General features: G+C 43.7%; 1 protein-coding gene across 1 annotated transcript; it reads right to left on the reverse strand.

Annotated features, from left to right (window-relative positions):
• Positions 1 to 1,287: 1,287 nt before the first annotated feature.
• On the reverse strand, positions 1,288 to 15,668 carry UCHL1 (ubiquitin C-terminal hydrolase L1). The gene is made up of 9 exons (XM_025437691.3): positions 15,545 to 15,668; positions 15,414 to 15,425; positions 14,908 to 15,036; positions 11,628 to 11,778; positions 9,304 to 9,389; positions 9,178 to 9,225; positions 8,077 to 8,143; positions 7,080 to 7,138; positions 1,288 to 1,731 (listed from the first exon to the last, which is right to left on the reverse strand). Exons 1-9 carry the CDS (start codon positions 15,575 to 15,577, stop codon positions 1,645 to 1,647), a joined length of 672 nt encoding a protein of 223 aa, XP_025293476.1. The 5' UTR covers positions 15,578 to 15,668; the 3' UTR covers positions 1,288 to 1,644.
• Between the last annotated feature and the right edge of the window lie 2,699 nt (positions 15,669 to 18,367).

Below are 18,367 nucleotides of genomic sequence, written 5' to 3' on the forward strand. Positions count from 1 at the left end.
AAAAAAACCCTAATTTCTAGAAAAAAAGAATTGCTTAACACCCTACATTTATAAGACTAGGTCAAGTGGGCATGGGAGCCAACTGAAATAGCCTTCAATGGCCAAAGCCAGAACAATTTGAACAAAATGTACTATTGGATTATAACCCAGAGTATAAAGTATCACATGAGTTCTAACTGATGATTGAACAAGTAGGGGAGAAAAGATAAATCTCCCTTGGAAAAGGATTCCAAAATAATTTATAGATAACTTCACCCTCAAGGAGGTATGGGCTCGAAGTATGGGCTGTACAGACTTTCTTCCAGAAAGCACAGTTGTGAAGGGGGAGAAAGGTATAACTTTACAGTGGAAAAAAACTTGACAAATGCTACCTGTGCCAGGCAACTAAGTCCGTATCAACGGTGTTCAATCTTATTGATACTGTGTACCCTTTATATGATGCAACGAAAATGGCACCTTTACCCCTGTGGTCTTTCTCCGTCCAAACATATAACCCTAGTCTAATTATGAAACACTGGAGAAAGTCCAGTAGAGCAGCATCATGTAAAATACTTGTTCAGGACCCCTCAAAACTGTCAAATCCTCAAAAACAAAATCTGAGAACTTGTTACAGCCAAGAAGAACCTAATGAGACATGACAACTAAATGTAGTATGGTGTCCTGAATGGGATCCTGAACAGAGAAAGGGAATTAGGTCAAAACTTGAAGGAATCTGAATAACCTATGGATGTGAGTTAACAGTAATACCAAAATTGGTTCATTATAACAAGTGTTTTATACTAATGTAAAATGTTAACAGGGGAAATGGATGAGGAATATATGGGTACTCCATAATAGCTTGTCAATCTTCTATAAATCTAAAATTCTAAAAATATTAATAATAAAGTCTATCTGCAAGTTTTTTCTACAAGTATACATGGTGATATAAATGTATAGAAAGGGGTGCCTACATGATGAGATGAGCACTGGGTGTTACATGCTGGCAAACTGAATTTAAAATTGAAAAGAAGGGGGCTCCTGGCTGGCTCAGTCAGTAAACCATGCGACTCTTGATCTTGGGGTTATAAGTTTGAGCACCGTGTTGGGTGTGACTAATGAAATTTTTAAAGCGAATGAATAGAAAAATGTCTGGAGATGTTGAATCCATACTATTTTTATGGTAATTCTCCTACCTGTGCTACAGGAGTTGCTTACATGGAAGACCTAAACCCACAGCACTAGGAAAATAATTTAATGTATTGGAGGGCCAGGTAAAAGAGAGAAGTGAGAACAGGTTAGGCCCAGCCCTTAATCAGCAGAAAAGTTTTATTTCTTTTAAGGACAAACAAACCACATCCAAGGCCTTAACTTACAGACGCAAACCAAAGGAGCCATTTAAAGCATTAGCTATTGAGGTACAATACATACGTTGGGAGGAAAATGCTTCTCCATCTGAAGCTTATACCAAACTTTGTTCGATCGACAGCTGAGCTCTGCTAGTGCTTGGGTGTGGCTGAGGGTAAGAGCATATCTGCAGAACCAAAGGAGAACAGCTGTGTTCCACAAGTACTGAAGCATTTTAGACTGCATTAGTGGGGAGGAGGGGGGTAGGTTTCACATAGAAGGGAAGAGGGGGGACAAAAGCTACGTCCCTCCCCCAGGGCATTAGGCTGCCTTGCAGAGTGCCACAGCAGAAAAGCGGACCTCCCCTTGCTCACGCTCAGTGAATTCTCTGCAGACCTTGGCGGCATCCTGAAAGGAGAAATGTCATTAATACCCAAACAGCAGTAGCTCAAAATGAAGTTTCAAAAGGAAAGTAACAGTAAGGTTCAGAGATCACCCTGATCAACTTTAAACCTGCCATTAGGGGCACCCGGGTGCCTCAGTGGTTGAGCGTCTGCCTTTGGCTCAGGTCAGGATCCCAAGAGTTCCTGGGATCGAGTCCCACATCGGCCTCCCTGCAGGGATCCTGCTTCTCCCTCTGCCTCTGTCTTTGCCTCTCTCTCTCTCTCTCTCTCTCTCATGAATCAATCTTAAAAAATAGATAAAATAAACCTCCAATTAAACTTATAAACCAGGGCTGACTTAAGAGAACCCCCCCCAAAATAAAATCAAGTGAAGGGAAAAAGACAAGAACCCCTGACACAGACTTGACTTTAGAAGCTCTGGCTTCTTTCTTCCACCAAGTGCTCTGGGTTTCTTCCATCTTGTGCCTGTTTTTGGCAAGAAACTAAATACACTGTGAGGGTTCTTTTCATCAAATAGATACAGGGGAAAAAGTTGACCCTCTCTCCCATAAGAGGGCAGAAAAGTTCCCCCAACTCAGAAATTCCAAGTAAACAAAAATTTCTTTCAAATAAACATCTTACAAAACAGCCTTAAATATCTGCCAATGAATTCTTAATTGATAGTGGAATGACATCATGACATGTGTTACTAGTTCTAAGACCTAGATTACCAAGATTGGTAATAGAAAATCCAACCTAAATTCTAGGGTTTAAATGCCTTGGCACAGGAACTATCAATTACTGTGTAATCTGTAAAGAAGTCCAGGGTAAAGACAGCTCCACAAACCATGAGAAATAGAAGACCCTTTAAGAGGATGGAACAGTCCTAACATCAGCTCCCAAGGTCTAAAAACCATCAATTCCATGAGTTTGGCCCTTAAAAGACATCAACCACCCAGTTTTGCTCCAGCTTTAGAACTACCTGTAAAAACTAGAGGGAATTCTAGATTGACATCTACATATTTCATTCTCTATCAAAATTAATACTTCAGACCTTCTTGCCCCAAAATGACTTTCCTGTAGGACCCACAGGGAGGACTACAGTTAAAGGTGTGCCTATAAGGAAAGGAAACAGCCATCTGCTACAGATAATGAACAGTAACCTCAGAATTCTTGGGGTAAGTTTAATTTCTTACCAGTGTAGCAATAATTTACTACACAGTCTAAAACAGTTTTAACTGTATACAAACCAATCTTATAAGGGTTTTCACTAATTAAGACACTGGTTTATATTCCATTTAATTTTAAATGAGATCCTAATTTATTATTTAAACAGTTTTACTTTCCCCACATGTCATAAATTCTACTCAAATAATAGTTTTAGGTTTCCTATGTGGGGTACATTTTTATGGCATTAGCAGGGTTCAACAGGAGAGTGAGTACCTTGGAGAGCTTTATTAGAGGGACCAGTCTTTCCCCCAAATGGGTCATCATCAGAAGTTCTGTCTCTTACTCTCTCCCATAAGTAAATTCTGCCTCTGTAAAATCCCTCTCAATTCTGCTTTTCTAGATTTCTCATTCCAAGTTACTACTCCCACTTACCCCTCATATATCCTAGAATTGACTCTAACTCATCTCAGGTGTATGTGACAGCAGACTAGAGAAAGTAACCCTCTCCTACCAAGGCGTAATTTGGTCTACTGGCACCTTGACATCATGAGGTTTATGAAGTTCCAAAGCCACACCTACTACACAGAAAAGTAGTACTGAACGGTAGCTAAGATTGCCCAGATCTGAACCATGGTTTTGTCATTCAAGTCACTGACCCTGAGCATCACTTAACCTCTGTACTCAGTTTCCTCATATGTAAAATGTGGGTATAATACCTACCTCAGAGCCTCATTAAAAGCATTCTTTAAAAAGCCAGAAGTCACTTAGAATAGCATCTAGCACAGGCGTCAGCAAATTGCAGCCTGTTGCTTCTTTTTGTGAATAAAGTTTTAATAGAATCTGGCCACACATTCACTTAGACATTGTCTATGGGCTGCTTTGCAGCTGAAACAGCAAAAGCGAGTACAAGCATACCTCACCTTATTGCACTTATCAGACCTAGCATTTTTACAAATTCAAAGTTTGTAGCCACCGTGCATCAAGCAAGTCTATCAGCACCTTTTTTCAACAGCATTTGTTTTGTGTTTCTGTGTCACATTTTGGTGATTCTTGGGATACCTGACCCTTTTTATTGTATTTGTTATGGGTGGTCACTGTGACAGTGATATCTGATGTCACTATAATTGTTTTAGGGTACTACAAACCACATCCACACCCACATAAGACAGCAACCTTAACATTGTGTCTTTTCACCGCTCCAGTGGCCAGCTTTTTCCCCCCTATTGAAATTAGGCCAGTTAATAACTCTCAATGGCCTCTATGTGTTCAACTGTAGAGTCACACATCTCTCACTTAAAATCCAAAGGTAGAAATGATGAAGCTTAGTGAGGAAGGCCTATTGGAAGCTGAGACAGGCTCAAAGCGAGGACTCTTATACCTAACAGTTAGCCAAGCTGTGAATGCAAAGGAAAAGTTCTTAAAGGAAACTAGAAGTGCTACTCCAGTGAACACATAAATGACAAGAGAGCAAAACTGCCTTATTCCTGGCATGGAGAAAGTCTGAGCGGTCTGGATAGGAGATCAAACCAGCCACAACATTCCCCTAAGCCAAAGCCTAATCCAGAGCAAGGCCCTAACTCTCTTAAACTCCCTGAAGGCTGAGAGAGGTGAGGAAGGTGCAGAAAAGTTTGAAGCTAGCAGAGGTTGGTCCAAGTATAAGGAATGAAGCTGTCTCCATAACATCAAGGTGCAAGGTGAAGCACCAAGTGCAGATCTAGAAGCTGCAGCACATTATCCAGAAGATTAGCTACAACCATTAATGAAGGTGGTGTATAAACTCAGCAACAGATTTCCCATGTGGATGACAGAGGCCTCAACTGGAAGAAGATACCATTTAGGACTTTCACAGCTAGAGAGAAGTCAATGGTTGGGTTCAAAGCTTCAAAAGACAGGGTCTCTTGTTATGGGATAATGCAGCTGGTGATTTTAACTTGAAGCCAATGCTCATCTACCATTCTGGAAATCCTAGGGCCCTTAAGAAATATGCTACATCTATCTGCCTGTGCTCTACAAATGGACCAAAGCCTGGATGACAGCACGTATGTTTATAAAACGGTTTACTGAATATTTCAAGCCCACTGTTGAGACCTACTCAGGGAAAAAGATTTCTTTCAAAATAGGATTGCTCAATGACAATGCACCCAGTCACCCAAGAGCTCTGATGGAGGTGGACAAGATTAATGCTGTTTCCGTGCCTGCTAAATAACGTCCATTCTGCAGCTCCGTGAATCAAGAAGTCATTTCAACTTGCAAATCTCATTATTTAATAAATACATTCTGTAAGGCTATAGCTGCCACAGATATGGATTCCTCTGATGTATCTGGATAAACTGAAAACTTTCCGGAAAGGATTCACTATTCTGGGGATCTTTAAGAACATTTCTGATTCATAGGAAGAGATCAAATACCAACATTAACAGGAGTTTGGAAGAAGTGGATTCCAACCCCTATGGAGGACCTTTGAAGGGTTTAAGATGCAGTGAAAGAAATACCTGCAGATGTGATGGAAATAGCAAGAGTAGAGTGTGAAAATGGGACTGAATTGCTGCAATCTCATGATTAAAACAGATGAGATGTCATTTCTCACAAGGAGAAAAAACTGTTTTCTTAAGATGAAATCTACTCCCAAAGATGCTGTGAAAACTGTTGAAAGGACAACAAAGGATTTAGAATCTGATATAAACTAAGTTGATAAAGCAGCAGTAGGGTTTGAGAGGAGAGACTCCAATTTAAAAAGAAGTTCTACTGTGGGTAAAATTCTATCAAAAGCATCACACACTACAGGGAAATCGTTTGTGAAAGGAAGAGTCAATGGATGCAGCAAACATCACTGTCCTCTTATTTTAAGAAATTGCCACAGCACCCCCAACCTTCAGCAGCCACTGCCCTGGAGCAGTCAGCAGCCATCGACATGGAGGCAAGAGGCAAGACCTCCACCAGCACAAATATTTGGTCTCAGAAAGCTCAGATGATGGCAGGCATTTTTTAGAAATAAAGTATTTTGATTAAAATATGTACATTGTTCTTTCAGACAGAATGTTATTGTCTACTTAAGAGATTACAGTATAAACATAAACTTGTGTGTGCACTGGGACCTAAAAATTTAACTCACTTCATTGCGATATTCACTTTATTGCAATGGTCGAGAACTGAACCCACAATATTCCTGAGGTGTGCCTGTCCTTGCAACACAGCCAGATGCCGCATGAAGCCTCAAATAGTTTCTCTACCTGGCTTTTTTTTTTTTTTTTTTAATTTTTATTTATTTATGATAGTCACACAGAGAGAGAGAGGCAGAGACACAGGCAGAGGGAGAAGCAGGCTCCATGCACCGGGAGCCGGGCATGGGATTCGATCCCGGATCTCCAGGATCGCGCCCTGGGCCAAAGGCAGGCGCCAAACTGCTGCGCCACCCAGGGATCCCTCTACCTGGCTTTTTACAGAAAGTTTGCCAGCCCTTTATCTGCACACAGCAAGCACTCAAAAAAGATTAGTCATTACTACAAATGAAATACGCCTTTAGAGCATTCTTAATTTTATCACAATTAAGCAACTCTCCTCTATAACAGTAAATTGATTCAGTTCTAGAGACTTGGCTTTTAGGGTGAAGGGGCCTCGGGTGGTCTATCAGCCCTTGTCCAGAATTAAGGGGTTTCTGTAGTCATTTATAGCAGGACAGTAAACCTGGATCTTAAAGTTCTTATCAAGGCAGGTTTTGAATCTTCTCCTCTCATCCTGTAACAGCGGACCAAAGGAGAAGAAAACACGGAGGCTGATAGCCTAACCAGAATCTACCTCTAAGATTGACCCTAATCCAGCAGTTTGAGAGGGATTAAGAAAGGCTCAGGTTACCGTGCCTTGAGCTGTGAGCTATGATGTGATCTGACAAGAGGACAACGGTCACCTTAATCCCACAAGGAAGTAACACAATGGCTTTCAGCCTAATTCTAACCATAGACTAAAGTCCACACGCGATACAGATTAGTCAGGGCTGCTCGGAAGGATCCTGTTTAAAGCCATTTGCTATAAAATAAGGTAGATAGAATTACTAAAGTCATCTTCAAGTCCTAAAGACTGCTATTAACCCAGATGATGGGTGCTGGCTACACTGAAAAAGTATTAGCACTTTGGACAATATGGTCCTTTACTTAGACAATCAAGAAACATGGGCCTCTGTTGAAGAGGGGTTCCAAAGATTATTACCTGCAGCAAGGAGTCCTCTGAACTGGTGCCATGGTTTACTGGAAAAGGCATTCGTCCATCTGTAACAGAGAAGCCAGGCATGTTGATTTCATCTGCCTATTTTCTGGCTGCTGTGCTTACGCAGCCTAACGGCCAAGTTTCAGATCTCCCAAATACAACTGCCACTCCCAAAAAGGCTGGCTGGTCAGAAGCAATCAGCTGGAAGTGAGGTTAAATGTTCCTAGATATCCATCCTAGGGCAACTCTAATCTTCAAGCAACAGAACCAAAGCCCAATGTGGTCATCCTAACAGAAAAGCTTGTTCCACATCTCCTGGGAAGGATCCCAGAGCAAAAAAAAAAAAAAGGCAGACACAGCCTTTGAGTGACAGGAGGGGAGCCAAGAAGGGATCCTTTGGATTTCACTGCCCCTCGAGGACTGTTGACTGTCCCCAAGTCTCATTTGCTCTTGTCTGCTTATGGGTAGTTCTTGAGGCAACACAGCTGCAAGTTTTCCTCCATTAAGACAAAGGGTATGACTTTTACAAGGTGGATAATCTTTCTTGCTGGTATATAACAACAAGAGAAATTACCCCCCAACATGTCCAAATTCTTTCTATACAAACAAGATCACATTTAGGCATTTATCTTTTTCCAAAAGTATTCCTTGTCAGGATGCTGTTGGAGATCCTACGCTGGTAATGCTGTGCTGGAAGGTGGAAAGAGAAAATCTGAACATATAGGCCTTGAACTGGCACTGATCTCTTTACCGGTTTGTGACTAAAAACATTCCTTCTGCAAGACACCACCTGATGGGGCAGCAGAGCTGCCCCTGGGTATGATAAGGGGCTAAGTGCCCCAATAAGAATACCTTGGTGTTTTGGCTTTGTGAACAAGATACACTTCATAGACAAAGACATACTAAGTGCCACAAAGTCACACACAAATATCCCAAGAGGAATTTCATCTGAAGGAATGCATGAAACTATACTGGGTTCCAAAAGTGGAGTGAAACCTACCAAGTTCATAGAGATGGCCATCCACGTTGTTAAACAGAATAAAATGAAAATTCACTTTGTCATCTACCTGAAGAGAGTCAAAAAATATTTTTGAAGATGAGTTTTTAGTGAACAAAATATTGCATTAAACATTTTTAGTTTTACTGAGAGATAACTGGCATAATATTGTGTAAGTTCAAAATGTACAACATGTTGATTTAATACGCATATTTTGCAATATGATTTTAAAAGCAGAACTTAATTTGTTAAAAACTGTCACTCTTCAAGTGTAATGCACTGGAACTGACTTGCTTATTATTTTAAGTTAGTATAAGTTAACACATATCTCCTATAGACTAGATATTAGAAGACTATCATAAGACTTTTGTCTATTTATGTAAATATAGTAACTACCAGAAATCTAAGATTTTTTACTGAGGGGGAAATTCAGGCTTAGAGATTAGAAAGTTCTAGGGCCAACTGTAGATATAAAGGCATTGATATGGACTTAAATCTACATGACAGTTGAACGGAGGACTCTGTTCAGATTAATGGTGTATTTAAGCCTCCTAGAAACCACAGTCCTTGCTGGTAATCTTACTCTCTCCAACAGTCTGTGGGAGGAATGTGCGAAATGCTTAATCGCCAGGAGGGGTATTACTCTCTTAGAATCATTTGTTTGTTTGTTTGTTTTTAAGATTTTATTTATCTATTCATGACAGAGAGAGGAAAGACACAGGCAAAGGGAGAAGCAGGCTCCACCCAGGGAGCCCGACACAGGACTCAATCCCCGGCCTCCAGGATCACACCCTGGGCCAAAGGCAGGCGCTAAGCCGCTGAGCCACCCAGGGTTGCCCCATCTTAGAATCATTTGGATCTAAACAAAATAGGTCTTAAATTTACTCAAGACAATGTTTACTGCCAATCAGATTTCTGAAGAGCCATTTTTATGAACAAGTCTGGTCACAAAGCATTATTCTGATAGAATTTTCTGTGGTTAATTGGTTTTAATTGGCCTTCGATGGAAACACCTGCTGCGTTCAGGTAATAGGTTCCTATACATATTTCAGGGAAGACACAGGGCACCTAGACCGCCTAGCTCTGATCTGTAATTGCATTTACCCGACATTGGCCTTCCTGTGCCACGGCATCATGGGCTGCCTGAATGGCCTGCAGACAAGAGAGAGTAATTAGCACAATAACCTCTGTAGTAATTTAAAACTGATGCTCTGGAAGTTCTCTTCCTACCTCATTCTTTTCAAAGCATTTTGCTCGGTCTTCAGGGGACAGCTTCTCTGTTTCAGAAAGAAACTGTTTCAGGACTGACCCATCCTCTTTAAAAAAAAAAAAAAAAAAAAGATAATGTATAGGTGGAATAGTGCAAATGGGTGCACATTTACTGCACACTTAGGCTGTTATACAGCCAGCCATGTTTAGGGACTACAGTCTTTACCATGGCCCTGGAGGAGATGGGCTGTCCCTTCTCCCTCAGCCTCTCCTCCCAACCCGTCCCTTCTGACTGCATTCCAACCAAAGAACTCTCCACTCCTTCAGTATGCCAAGCCTTCTCCTGCATCACCTCCCCACCATCCAGACTCTTGTCCCTTCCCCACACACTCACCTCTCAAATCCCTCATCACCTTTGTCACAGTGCACATCCATTTGTAACAGGTGTTTGAGATCTGTCTTGCCACAAAGGCAGGAACTGTCTTGTCTACTGCTGATTTTATTTTTAAAGACTTTATTTTATTTATTCATGAGACACAAAGAGAGAGCCAGAGACATAGGAAGAGGGAGAAGCAGGCCCCCTGCAGGGAGCTCGATGAGGGACCCAATCCCAGGACCCCAGGATCACACCCTGAGCCAGAAGCAGATGCTCAACTACTGAGCCACCCAGGTGCCCCTATAGCTGTTTTGCTTTTTCAAAATTTATTTAAGTAATCTCTACACCCATCAAGGGGCTCAAACTCACAAGCCAGAGATCAAGAATCACTTCCTCTACCAACTGAGCCAGCCAAGCACCTTCTAATTGCTGCTCTCTACAGCAACTGGAAACACACAATCCTAACTGGTGCAACAACATTCTAGTCTAATAATGGTTCTCAAACCAAGTTTTTTTTTTTTTTTTTTACTCCGAGGTAGAAAATGCAATCTTAGTAGTATGGCTATCCAGACAGACATGAACTCGAGGATCTTAAAAAGAAATGTAAAGAGCCTAGTAGGATTTCCCAGAGACAAAAGATTGGCGGACAGTTTGGTATAAACATTTTGTCACTGCTCAATATGGTTAAGTCTAAGAGACACTGAATACATGGCTAGAACAAGAGTGATTTATAGTTCAAAGACTGCATTCACCCTTTCAGCTCTAAATTTAAACAAATTTGTTAGGTAAAGACCACATAAAACTTGGAAGGAATCTTCTTAACTTTATGGGGAGGGCTCAGGGTCTGATTACTCTCCTGTAGCACTATTATGTCCATGGTTCCAAAACAGTTCCAGTAGCTCTACTGACCTCCCTAACACAGTACTCTAAAGTGAGACTTACTGCAGAAGAAATAAAGGATGAAGCTACAACTCTTTAATATGGCAAGTCAATATCTGAGAAATTAAGTTCTAGGAAATTTGTATCTATATTGTCAGACAAGCCTTTTTATTTTTTTTATTTCAAAAGTATACCAGTAGTAGTCTTGGCCACACTTAACTTACTTTTTAAAAAAAAGTATCAGGCCTGCTACAAGCAACACCATGAACTACATTAGCTGAAATTATTCAATTCTTAGCCACCCCTATCCATTGTCTAAATCAGGAGTTGGCAAACTACTATGCCTATTTTTGTACTATTGGAACAGAGCCACAACCACTGGTTTACATCTTGTCCAGGGCTGCTTTTGAACTACAAGGACAGAGACCAAATCGCTCTCAAAAACCTAGATTTATTCTCACCTTTTAAGAAAGTTTGCTCACCCTTGGCCTCTCATACACTATGCCACGTATTTTTTACATTGTACAGTGCCGCTCATTGTGCTTCTGACAAACCTAAGAGACTCCTTTCTTCTACATCCTCCATAGCATCCAATGAAGTGAACCAAGACCCCGGATGTGACTTTGTTCACGGATCTTTCACGATATCTTCATCCAACTGCTCTAGGCTACTTTGGCTCTCTGTTGTTTAAGAGACCCAGAACCATTAAAGACAGGTCCTAAGTGTTGATATTTTATGGTTTCAACATTAACTCTAATTCTTCCGAATTGTTGAGAATTAAACAAGAGCTCATGAGAATCACAACCCACTGCGTGCAAAGGAAGAGCGTATGCGGAGAAGCAGTACAAAGCTGCCTATCATTTCCTCTTCCCCTCCAGGTGAAGAAGCTAGACCATGCTTCTGGAAAAGGAGCTTCCTTCCCTCATAAGAGAATCAATATTAATTTACTTACTGATTACATACGGGTGAGTCGGTTTCAAAAAAGAATGTAAGGCAACGACTTTGCTTGACTAGACCCCTAGGGGTTTCAGAATGACAGGTTACAACTCACTAGAGGTTAACAAAAGGACTGCCCTCAAAACCCACTTACCAAACTCCAGTTTGTCTTGGTTATTGGCCACTGCATGGATAAGCCCGATGGTACCACAGGAGTTCCCAATGGTCTGCTTCATGAAGTACACCTTAGGACTGACTTCCTGTCCCTTCAGTTCTTCAATCTGTTTTTTCCTGAAGTTCTCATGCTGTGAATATAAAAAAGCATTTTATATCTCAAATGAAAATGCAAAGAATTAACAGATGGTAGCACAGCAAGTTCTACCACCTAAATGGAAACACAAGTGGGATGTGTGACCAGGAGCCCTGGTTCTAGGTGGTTGGCCAGCAGCCAGAGAATTGCCTGTCTGCCTCCCACACCCACACCAGCCCGCGGGGTTCTGAGACGTTCTGAGACTCCACCCGGATGCTGCAGTGCAGTAATGGCCTTGGATGTTGCCCAAGGATTTGTCTAGACACCACTGCAACCTTTTAGCTTGAAAACGGATGGTGTCCTGAAGTCAGAAAAACATGTTCATGTTTTTTTTCCCTTAAACACCAGTAACAACTATATTTCACACAGGACCCCAATCAAGCTTTGGTCAATTTAATATCCAATAAACACCAGCCAGTCTATACCCCAGTATTTGTTAAAGTTCTACCTCTACTGTGTTTAAATATACTTCTTTTCAGTAACAAATACAAAATAAGACTTAACTGCTGAAAGGAGCAATTTGAAGAAATTCACTATTCCCTCACTTTTTGGAAGGAAAGAAAACAGATCTAGGGTTCTGGGCTGTGATCTTACAAAATCTTCTCATCCACAAGAGGAAGATGTGATGCTTGTCTTTGTCAACTATACAGTTTGAGGACAGATTAACAATGGGGAAGAGAGGAGTCATGAGAGATCAGTAAATGAGTAAGACTAGAGACGGTTTTCCTCAAAGAATCCAATTGCTCGGGGATCCCTGGGTGGCTCAGCAGTTTAGCGCCTGCCTTTGGCCCGGGGCGCGATCCTGGAGTCCCGGGATCGAGTCCGCACTGGGCTCCCGGCACGGAGCCTGTTTCTCCCTCCTCCTGTGTCTCTGCCTCTATCATAAATAAATAAATCTTTTAAAAAAAAAAAAAAAAAAAAAAAGAATCCAATCGCTCTTCGTACAGTAATTTAGTGTGCTTGTCTGGACCTTTCACTAATGAATTACAGACCTTAAAAAATAGGGTTTCTCGGTTTAAAGCACAGTGCCAATACTATAGAAACTCGAATGTCCCACACATCCAGTATAATTTAGACATAACATCAGAAGTATATACATATTTTTCTAAAGATTTTAAGTCATCTCTACACCCAATGCGGGGCTCAAAGCTACAACCCTGAGATTGAGAGTCATATGTTCTTCCCCACTGAGCCAGCCAGATGCCCCGGGAGTGTATTTGTAATTCCAGTAGCCTTGCATTACTCTACACATAACTGAAGTTTAAGCCTTGTCTGTGACACCATCAGATGAATAAGCTCTTTTGCCCTGCAAGACCATCCAGTAGGAAGTTCTAGCAAACATCTACCACCATTTTTGAAGAGTTGTTCATGAGCTGCTAAGGGTTTTCACCCTAGGTTGTTTTTTTTTTAATGGGATATCACCATTCTTTAGTCATCTGCGCTCTTGCAGGGAGACACTTCTGCAAATATCTCATGATCACTTAAGGATTCAGAACTGGTCCAGTAGGGTTTCATAACCCTCAGACAAAAGTCAGATGCTTTCTAAATTAACATCAGCGTATTTGGAAGTCAACATACAAACTTTTCTTTGAATTTGCTTGTGTTTAGCCTAATTGGTGTTTCATGTCACAGAATAGGTGCTAAGTCTGACTGCCTCAACTAGAGTTAAAGGATTATAAGTATCCAGCTCATTCAAACCAGAATGTTCTTTAACAAGCACAGCTTGATCCAGCAAAAAGCAAGCAGTGGGCTTTTGAAAGACAAACACGACACACCACTGCCTCCCAGAGGCCTTGCCTGTGAGTGCTGCTCAAAACCTCCGAGTCATCATGGATCCTCTAAATAAAAGAGCTTCAGGAGAGGCTCAAAGGAGAGACAGAAGTTGTGTTTGATTCTGTCAACAGGCAAGCTAATTTGACTTGCAATTTATTCGGCAGCTTCAGTCTACCTAACTAAAGACTTTGAAAGAAACAAAAAGTCAGTGGGATTATCCTAATAGCTTTAACAAGGGTTTTTAACTCACAGTATCAAGCCCATTCACTAGGAGGAATGCCTGTGACTTCCCATAGGGATAATTTATGCTGAAAATGCTTCTAGAACTCCCAGTCCTAACATGGTGCTTCAGTTAAGCTTACTGTGTTTTGAATGATGCCCCAAATACTACTGCCCCAGTCTTGTTAATGCAGATTTCACCACTCCCAAATCAGGGGTCAAGTGACATCAATAAGAGATAGACAATGCCATGCCAATTAGTGGGATTTCATACATCGCAAGACAACAATTACCCGAGCTACCTTTTTATATATAATGCTCAGTCTTTGAGGTACATACATCCATGCACACTTGTAGGAGGAAGACCATCTAAAGGGAAATGAAAAGGCATTTCCAAAACTGCTTTAATGCCCACCTAGTTCCCGTAGCTACAAGGTCAGAGAGTAAAGAGAAGTGGAAGGAGGTCCCCACACAGGAACCACACACCAATCATTAAGCTTTAAAAAAAAAAAGCGGGGGGGGGGCACATCGGAGAAGCTAAAAACCAAGTGTGCATGTTGTAGGGAGAGGAGGATGGGAAGAAACCCAAGTCCACCAAAGACCCGAGAGTGGAGATGGAGCATTAAAGAACCTATTGTTTCCCCCTGGCTCAGGCAAGGCCGCCCCCCTCCCCCCGTTTTACTGCAAGGTGGGGAGTCTGAGAAGCGAACGATAAACCGACAGACAGGTCACGGCCCTCAAAGGGAAACCACCAGCCATTCCCTGGAGCGGAAGGCTCGGAAAAGCGCAGGTTGGCACGGATGTAGGAATAGGAGGAAGGAACTCTTTCCCCGGCTAACTGCGATGAGGGAGCGGAGATGCTGCGGCGGCGGCTCTTTGGAATTCAAGGCAACGCTGGCTGGGCGAGCGGGGAGCCAGTCCAGGCTCTAACCGCCAGTGGAGGGGAGGTGCCAGGAAAGGGCGGGCCCCTCTCCGCAGCCCCGCAGGAGGGCGCCAGGTGGGGAGCTGCGGGCGCCCGGTCCGGAGGGGAAAGGAGGGCAGCCCGGGGTCTACGCGGGCCCCCCACGCCCCTGGGCTCCGCGAGCCGCGCGCACCGCCCCCGTGCCCTGTCCCCGCGCACCCCGCGCCCTACCTGGGCCGTGAGGGGAAACAGCAGCAGCAGCGCGCAGGCGGGCGCCGGCACCGAGCCCAGAGCCTCGTCTTCCAGCCCCAGCACGTCCGCGAAGCGCCACTGCCCGGCGACCCCCAGCCGGGCCAGCACCTGCGGAGGCAAAACCGGGCGGCCAGGCGCGCGAGGCCCGCGGGCAGCCCGCACCTGCCGGAGGGCGGGGCCGCTCCCGCGCCCCGGGCGCCCCCACCCTGCCGGGGAGGAGTCGCGGCCCGGCCCGCCCCCCGCCGCCGCCGCCCCCGCCCCCACGCCCACGCCCGGGCGCGGTGACACAGCACAAAGCGCGGCCCACACGTGGCTCCCGCGAAGCCCGGGCGCACGGGCCCGCGCCACGCCCTCGGGAGCTGCCACCGCCGGCGGCTCCGCAGTCACCCCCGGGCCCGCGGCAGGGGCGGGGCGGGGCGGGGCGGGCGGAGCGCCGCGGGGTGCCCCGGGGACAGGGCCCGGGGGCGGTGCGAGACGCCACTCACTTTGTTCAGCATCTGAAAGGCAAATGCAAAGAAGATCAATTACAAAAACCGGTCCGGTCGCCGACGCAGCGGCCCCGAAGGGCCGACCCCCAGCCCCGCGCTCCCCGGGCAGCGGGGCCCCCGGCGCTCACCTCGGGGTTGATCTCCATCGGCTTGAGCTGCATCTCGGCGGAGCGCGGGAGGAGCCGCTACCGAGGCACCGGGAAAAACAGCGAGCGGAGCCGCCCAGGCCGCGGCTATAAAGCGCCGGCCTGACGCACTTCGGGTGCCTGCGCAGGGGGAGCGGGGGCAACACCAAGCGACGGGGAACGGGGCCGCCGCCGCCAAACGGGCACGAACCCCCCCGTGCGTCTTGCGGAGTGGTACGGCCGGGCCCCCAAACCTTGCAGTCTCACTTGCTGGTGAGATAATCTGGTGGTGGTGGCGATGGGCTCTGTTGGTGGGTGTTCCTTGAGCGTATGGAGCAGTCCTTTGATGGAGCCTATTTTTTTTTTTTTTTTTTTTTTGCGAAGTTTCTGGAAACCTACCATTCTTACCATCTCAATTACCGGATTGCTCAGGGTTTCTGAAGCTTAGAGAAAAAGCCCTTATTCAACAGGTATATATTTAGTATGCATATAAATCTGCGCTTCCCGAATGTTGCAGCGCTTTGCATTTGACCTTAGGCAATTCATCCTCCATGTTAGTACCGAGGTTCGTTTTTTTAATGGACTGCCTAGAATAAAACGGTGTGGAGCCTTAAAGGATGGTGCATTAGTAATGCTGATGTAATGTGACTCCCCGGGAAGAATTGGTTGGTCATGGGGAAGCTGTAGGAACCTGGTGGATGTGACCGTAATGTAGCACGGAGAGGAGGCAGGCGGCCGGAGACTTTAGGACACAGCTCCAGGGAAGAGAAAGAAATGATTTGGAGACGAGAGGGTGTAAAAGGAAACGCATTTTTTAAAGAATGGGAGACTTTGACAAATAAAATTCCGAGTTCACAGTGGAATATTCACCCTGAAGGAGAAAGAGGATGGCAACTAAAGGAGCAGCTGTTCTCTAATGATCTCAGGTGGAGCTTGTTTTTCCTACTAGCAAATGCAAAAGATGGAGAGAAAAAGCATATGCAGAAGAATGAATAAAAAGAAGGACAAAATTCTGTAAGAACAGTGTCAGGAGAGCTAAACCTCAGAATGAAATGGGGCTTGCAGAAACGCTAGGGAAGCAAGAAGGTTGTGGTTGTTTTAATATGCTCATTACAAAACAATGATAATGATGAAAGAATAGACCTACTGTTGAGGGGGTCCAAGGTTAATAATAGGTGACAGAGAGAAGACAGCGAGATTTACATTTTTTGAGGCATTAAAAATAAATCCCCAGTGGATCACTGGACAGATCTTTTGCGTGTCATCTCAATCCTTAGAGGATCTGATGGTAAAACTCTTACTAATCCAATTTTACAGATTAGAATTTGAGGCTTAGATAAGTTAATTTGCTTATGATTGCAAAGAAAAATAAAACAGAAGTAAACTCTAGTAAGTAGGGCATAAGAGCCCATTCTCCAAGTTAACACTCCATTCCACCTCTATTTTCTTCCATTTTTACCATCAGATAAATGAGTTTCACCCAGAAAATGAAAGAGAAACATTAGGAAGAAGAATCTAATGGATGAATTTTATGTATGATCTGTAAACTATGCCTCAACAAGTTTTTTTCTGTTTTTTTTTGTTTTTTTGTTTGTTTGTTTTTTTAAAGGAGACAACTTGAAAGCCAAGACGGTGAATAGGTGGTACAAGAATACCTGACTATGCTGAAAGAGTTCTGGCCTTTAGACAGAGATCAGTTACATGCCAGTTAACTTGATTTATTCAGCAAATACTGATTAAATACTATGTGATGGGCACTGACCTTAGAATTGGGGATATAAAGGTGAGCACAGTAAATAAACACGAAACTTCCCTCATAGAGATTTTCTCAGTAATAAGAGTGATGTGCAAGAGAGTTGAACTCAGGAGCACCTTACCTAGTGTAGAGGATCACGAAGGCTTCTCGAAGGAAGTGACATTTAAGATAAGGGCTAATGCACAGGTAGAAATTAGCATGTGACAGTTATTACCAAAATAAATAGTAAAATGGTCATGAAAACACTAGAGAAACCTCTGGGAAAGGCATTTATTCATTCACACAATAAGTATATATATATATAATCAAGGGCCTACAGTGTGCCAGGAACCATCAGACCAATGAATAAAACAACTCCCTACTTACAAGGAGATGCCAGAGACTGGACAAAAACAAACCTTATCCTGATCTTTAAAAAAAAAAAAAAAAAACCGCCAGGGGTGGGGGAGGGGAAAGCAGTCTACTGCTGAAACTGCAGGCCTGAAGATTCGATGTCAGTCATTAGCAAAATTCCAGGAGTCTTAGAAAAAATAGAATGGTTGCATTTAGAACAAGTTTTGCCAGCCAGCACTTCTCTCCTTTTCTTTTGGAGCCACTGGCTACCAGAACAGGCAAAAACATTTTCCCATTGTATTCTTATTCTGCCTGGGTTGGCATCAATTGATATCATAGTTGAGGTGGTTTTATAACTTAGTTATTCTATCTTAAAAAAAGGGGGGGGGAGGGGTGGCAGCCCAGGTGGCTTAGTGGTTTAGCACTGCCTTCGGCCCAGGGCCTGATCCTGGAGCCCCGGATCGAGTCTCATGTCAGGCTCCCTGCATGGAGCCTGCTACGCCCTCTGCCTGTGTCTCTGCCTATCTCTCTCTCTCTCTCTGTCTCTCATGAATAAATAAATAAAATCTTTTAAAAAATTAATTAAACACATAGGATAAACATGGAGTAGACCTGTTATAGGTGGAGAAGTAAAATCAATGTATGAATAACCTGTTCTTTATAAAGATGCCATTTCTGGGATCCCTGGGTGGCGCAGTGGTTTGGCGCCTGCCTTTGGCCCAGGGCGCGATCCTGGA

This window comes from Canis lupus, chromosome 3, assembly GCF_003254725.2.
Source record: "Canis lupus dingo isolate Sandy chromosome 3, ASM325472v2, whole genome shotgun sequence".
Taxonomy (NCBI): Eukaryota; Metazoa; Chordata; class Mammalia; order Carnivora; family Canidae; genus Canis; species Canis lupus.

Bases quoted from the DNA above. Each gene is read 5' to 3' on its own strand.
- UCHL1 (XM_025437691.3), bottom strand. From the start codon at position 15,577: ATGCAGCTCAAGCCGATGGAGATCAACCCCGAG. The intron at 9,226-9,303 runs GTAGGAAGAGAA...TCTTGTCTGCAG, and splicing joins AATGCTTTGAAAAGAATGAG to GCCATTCAGGCAGCCCATGA. The intron at 7,139-8,076 runs GTAGGTTTCACT...TCTCTGTTACAG, and splicing joins TGGCCATCTCTATGAACTTG to ATGGACGAATGCCTTTTCCA.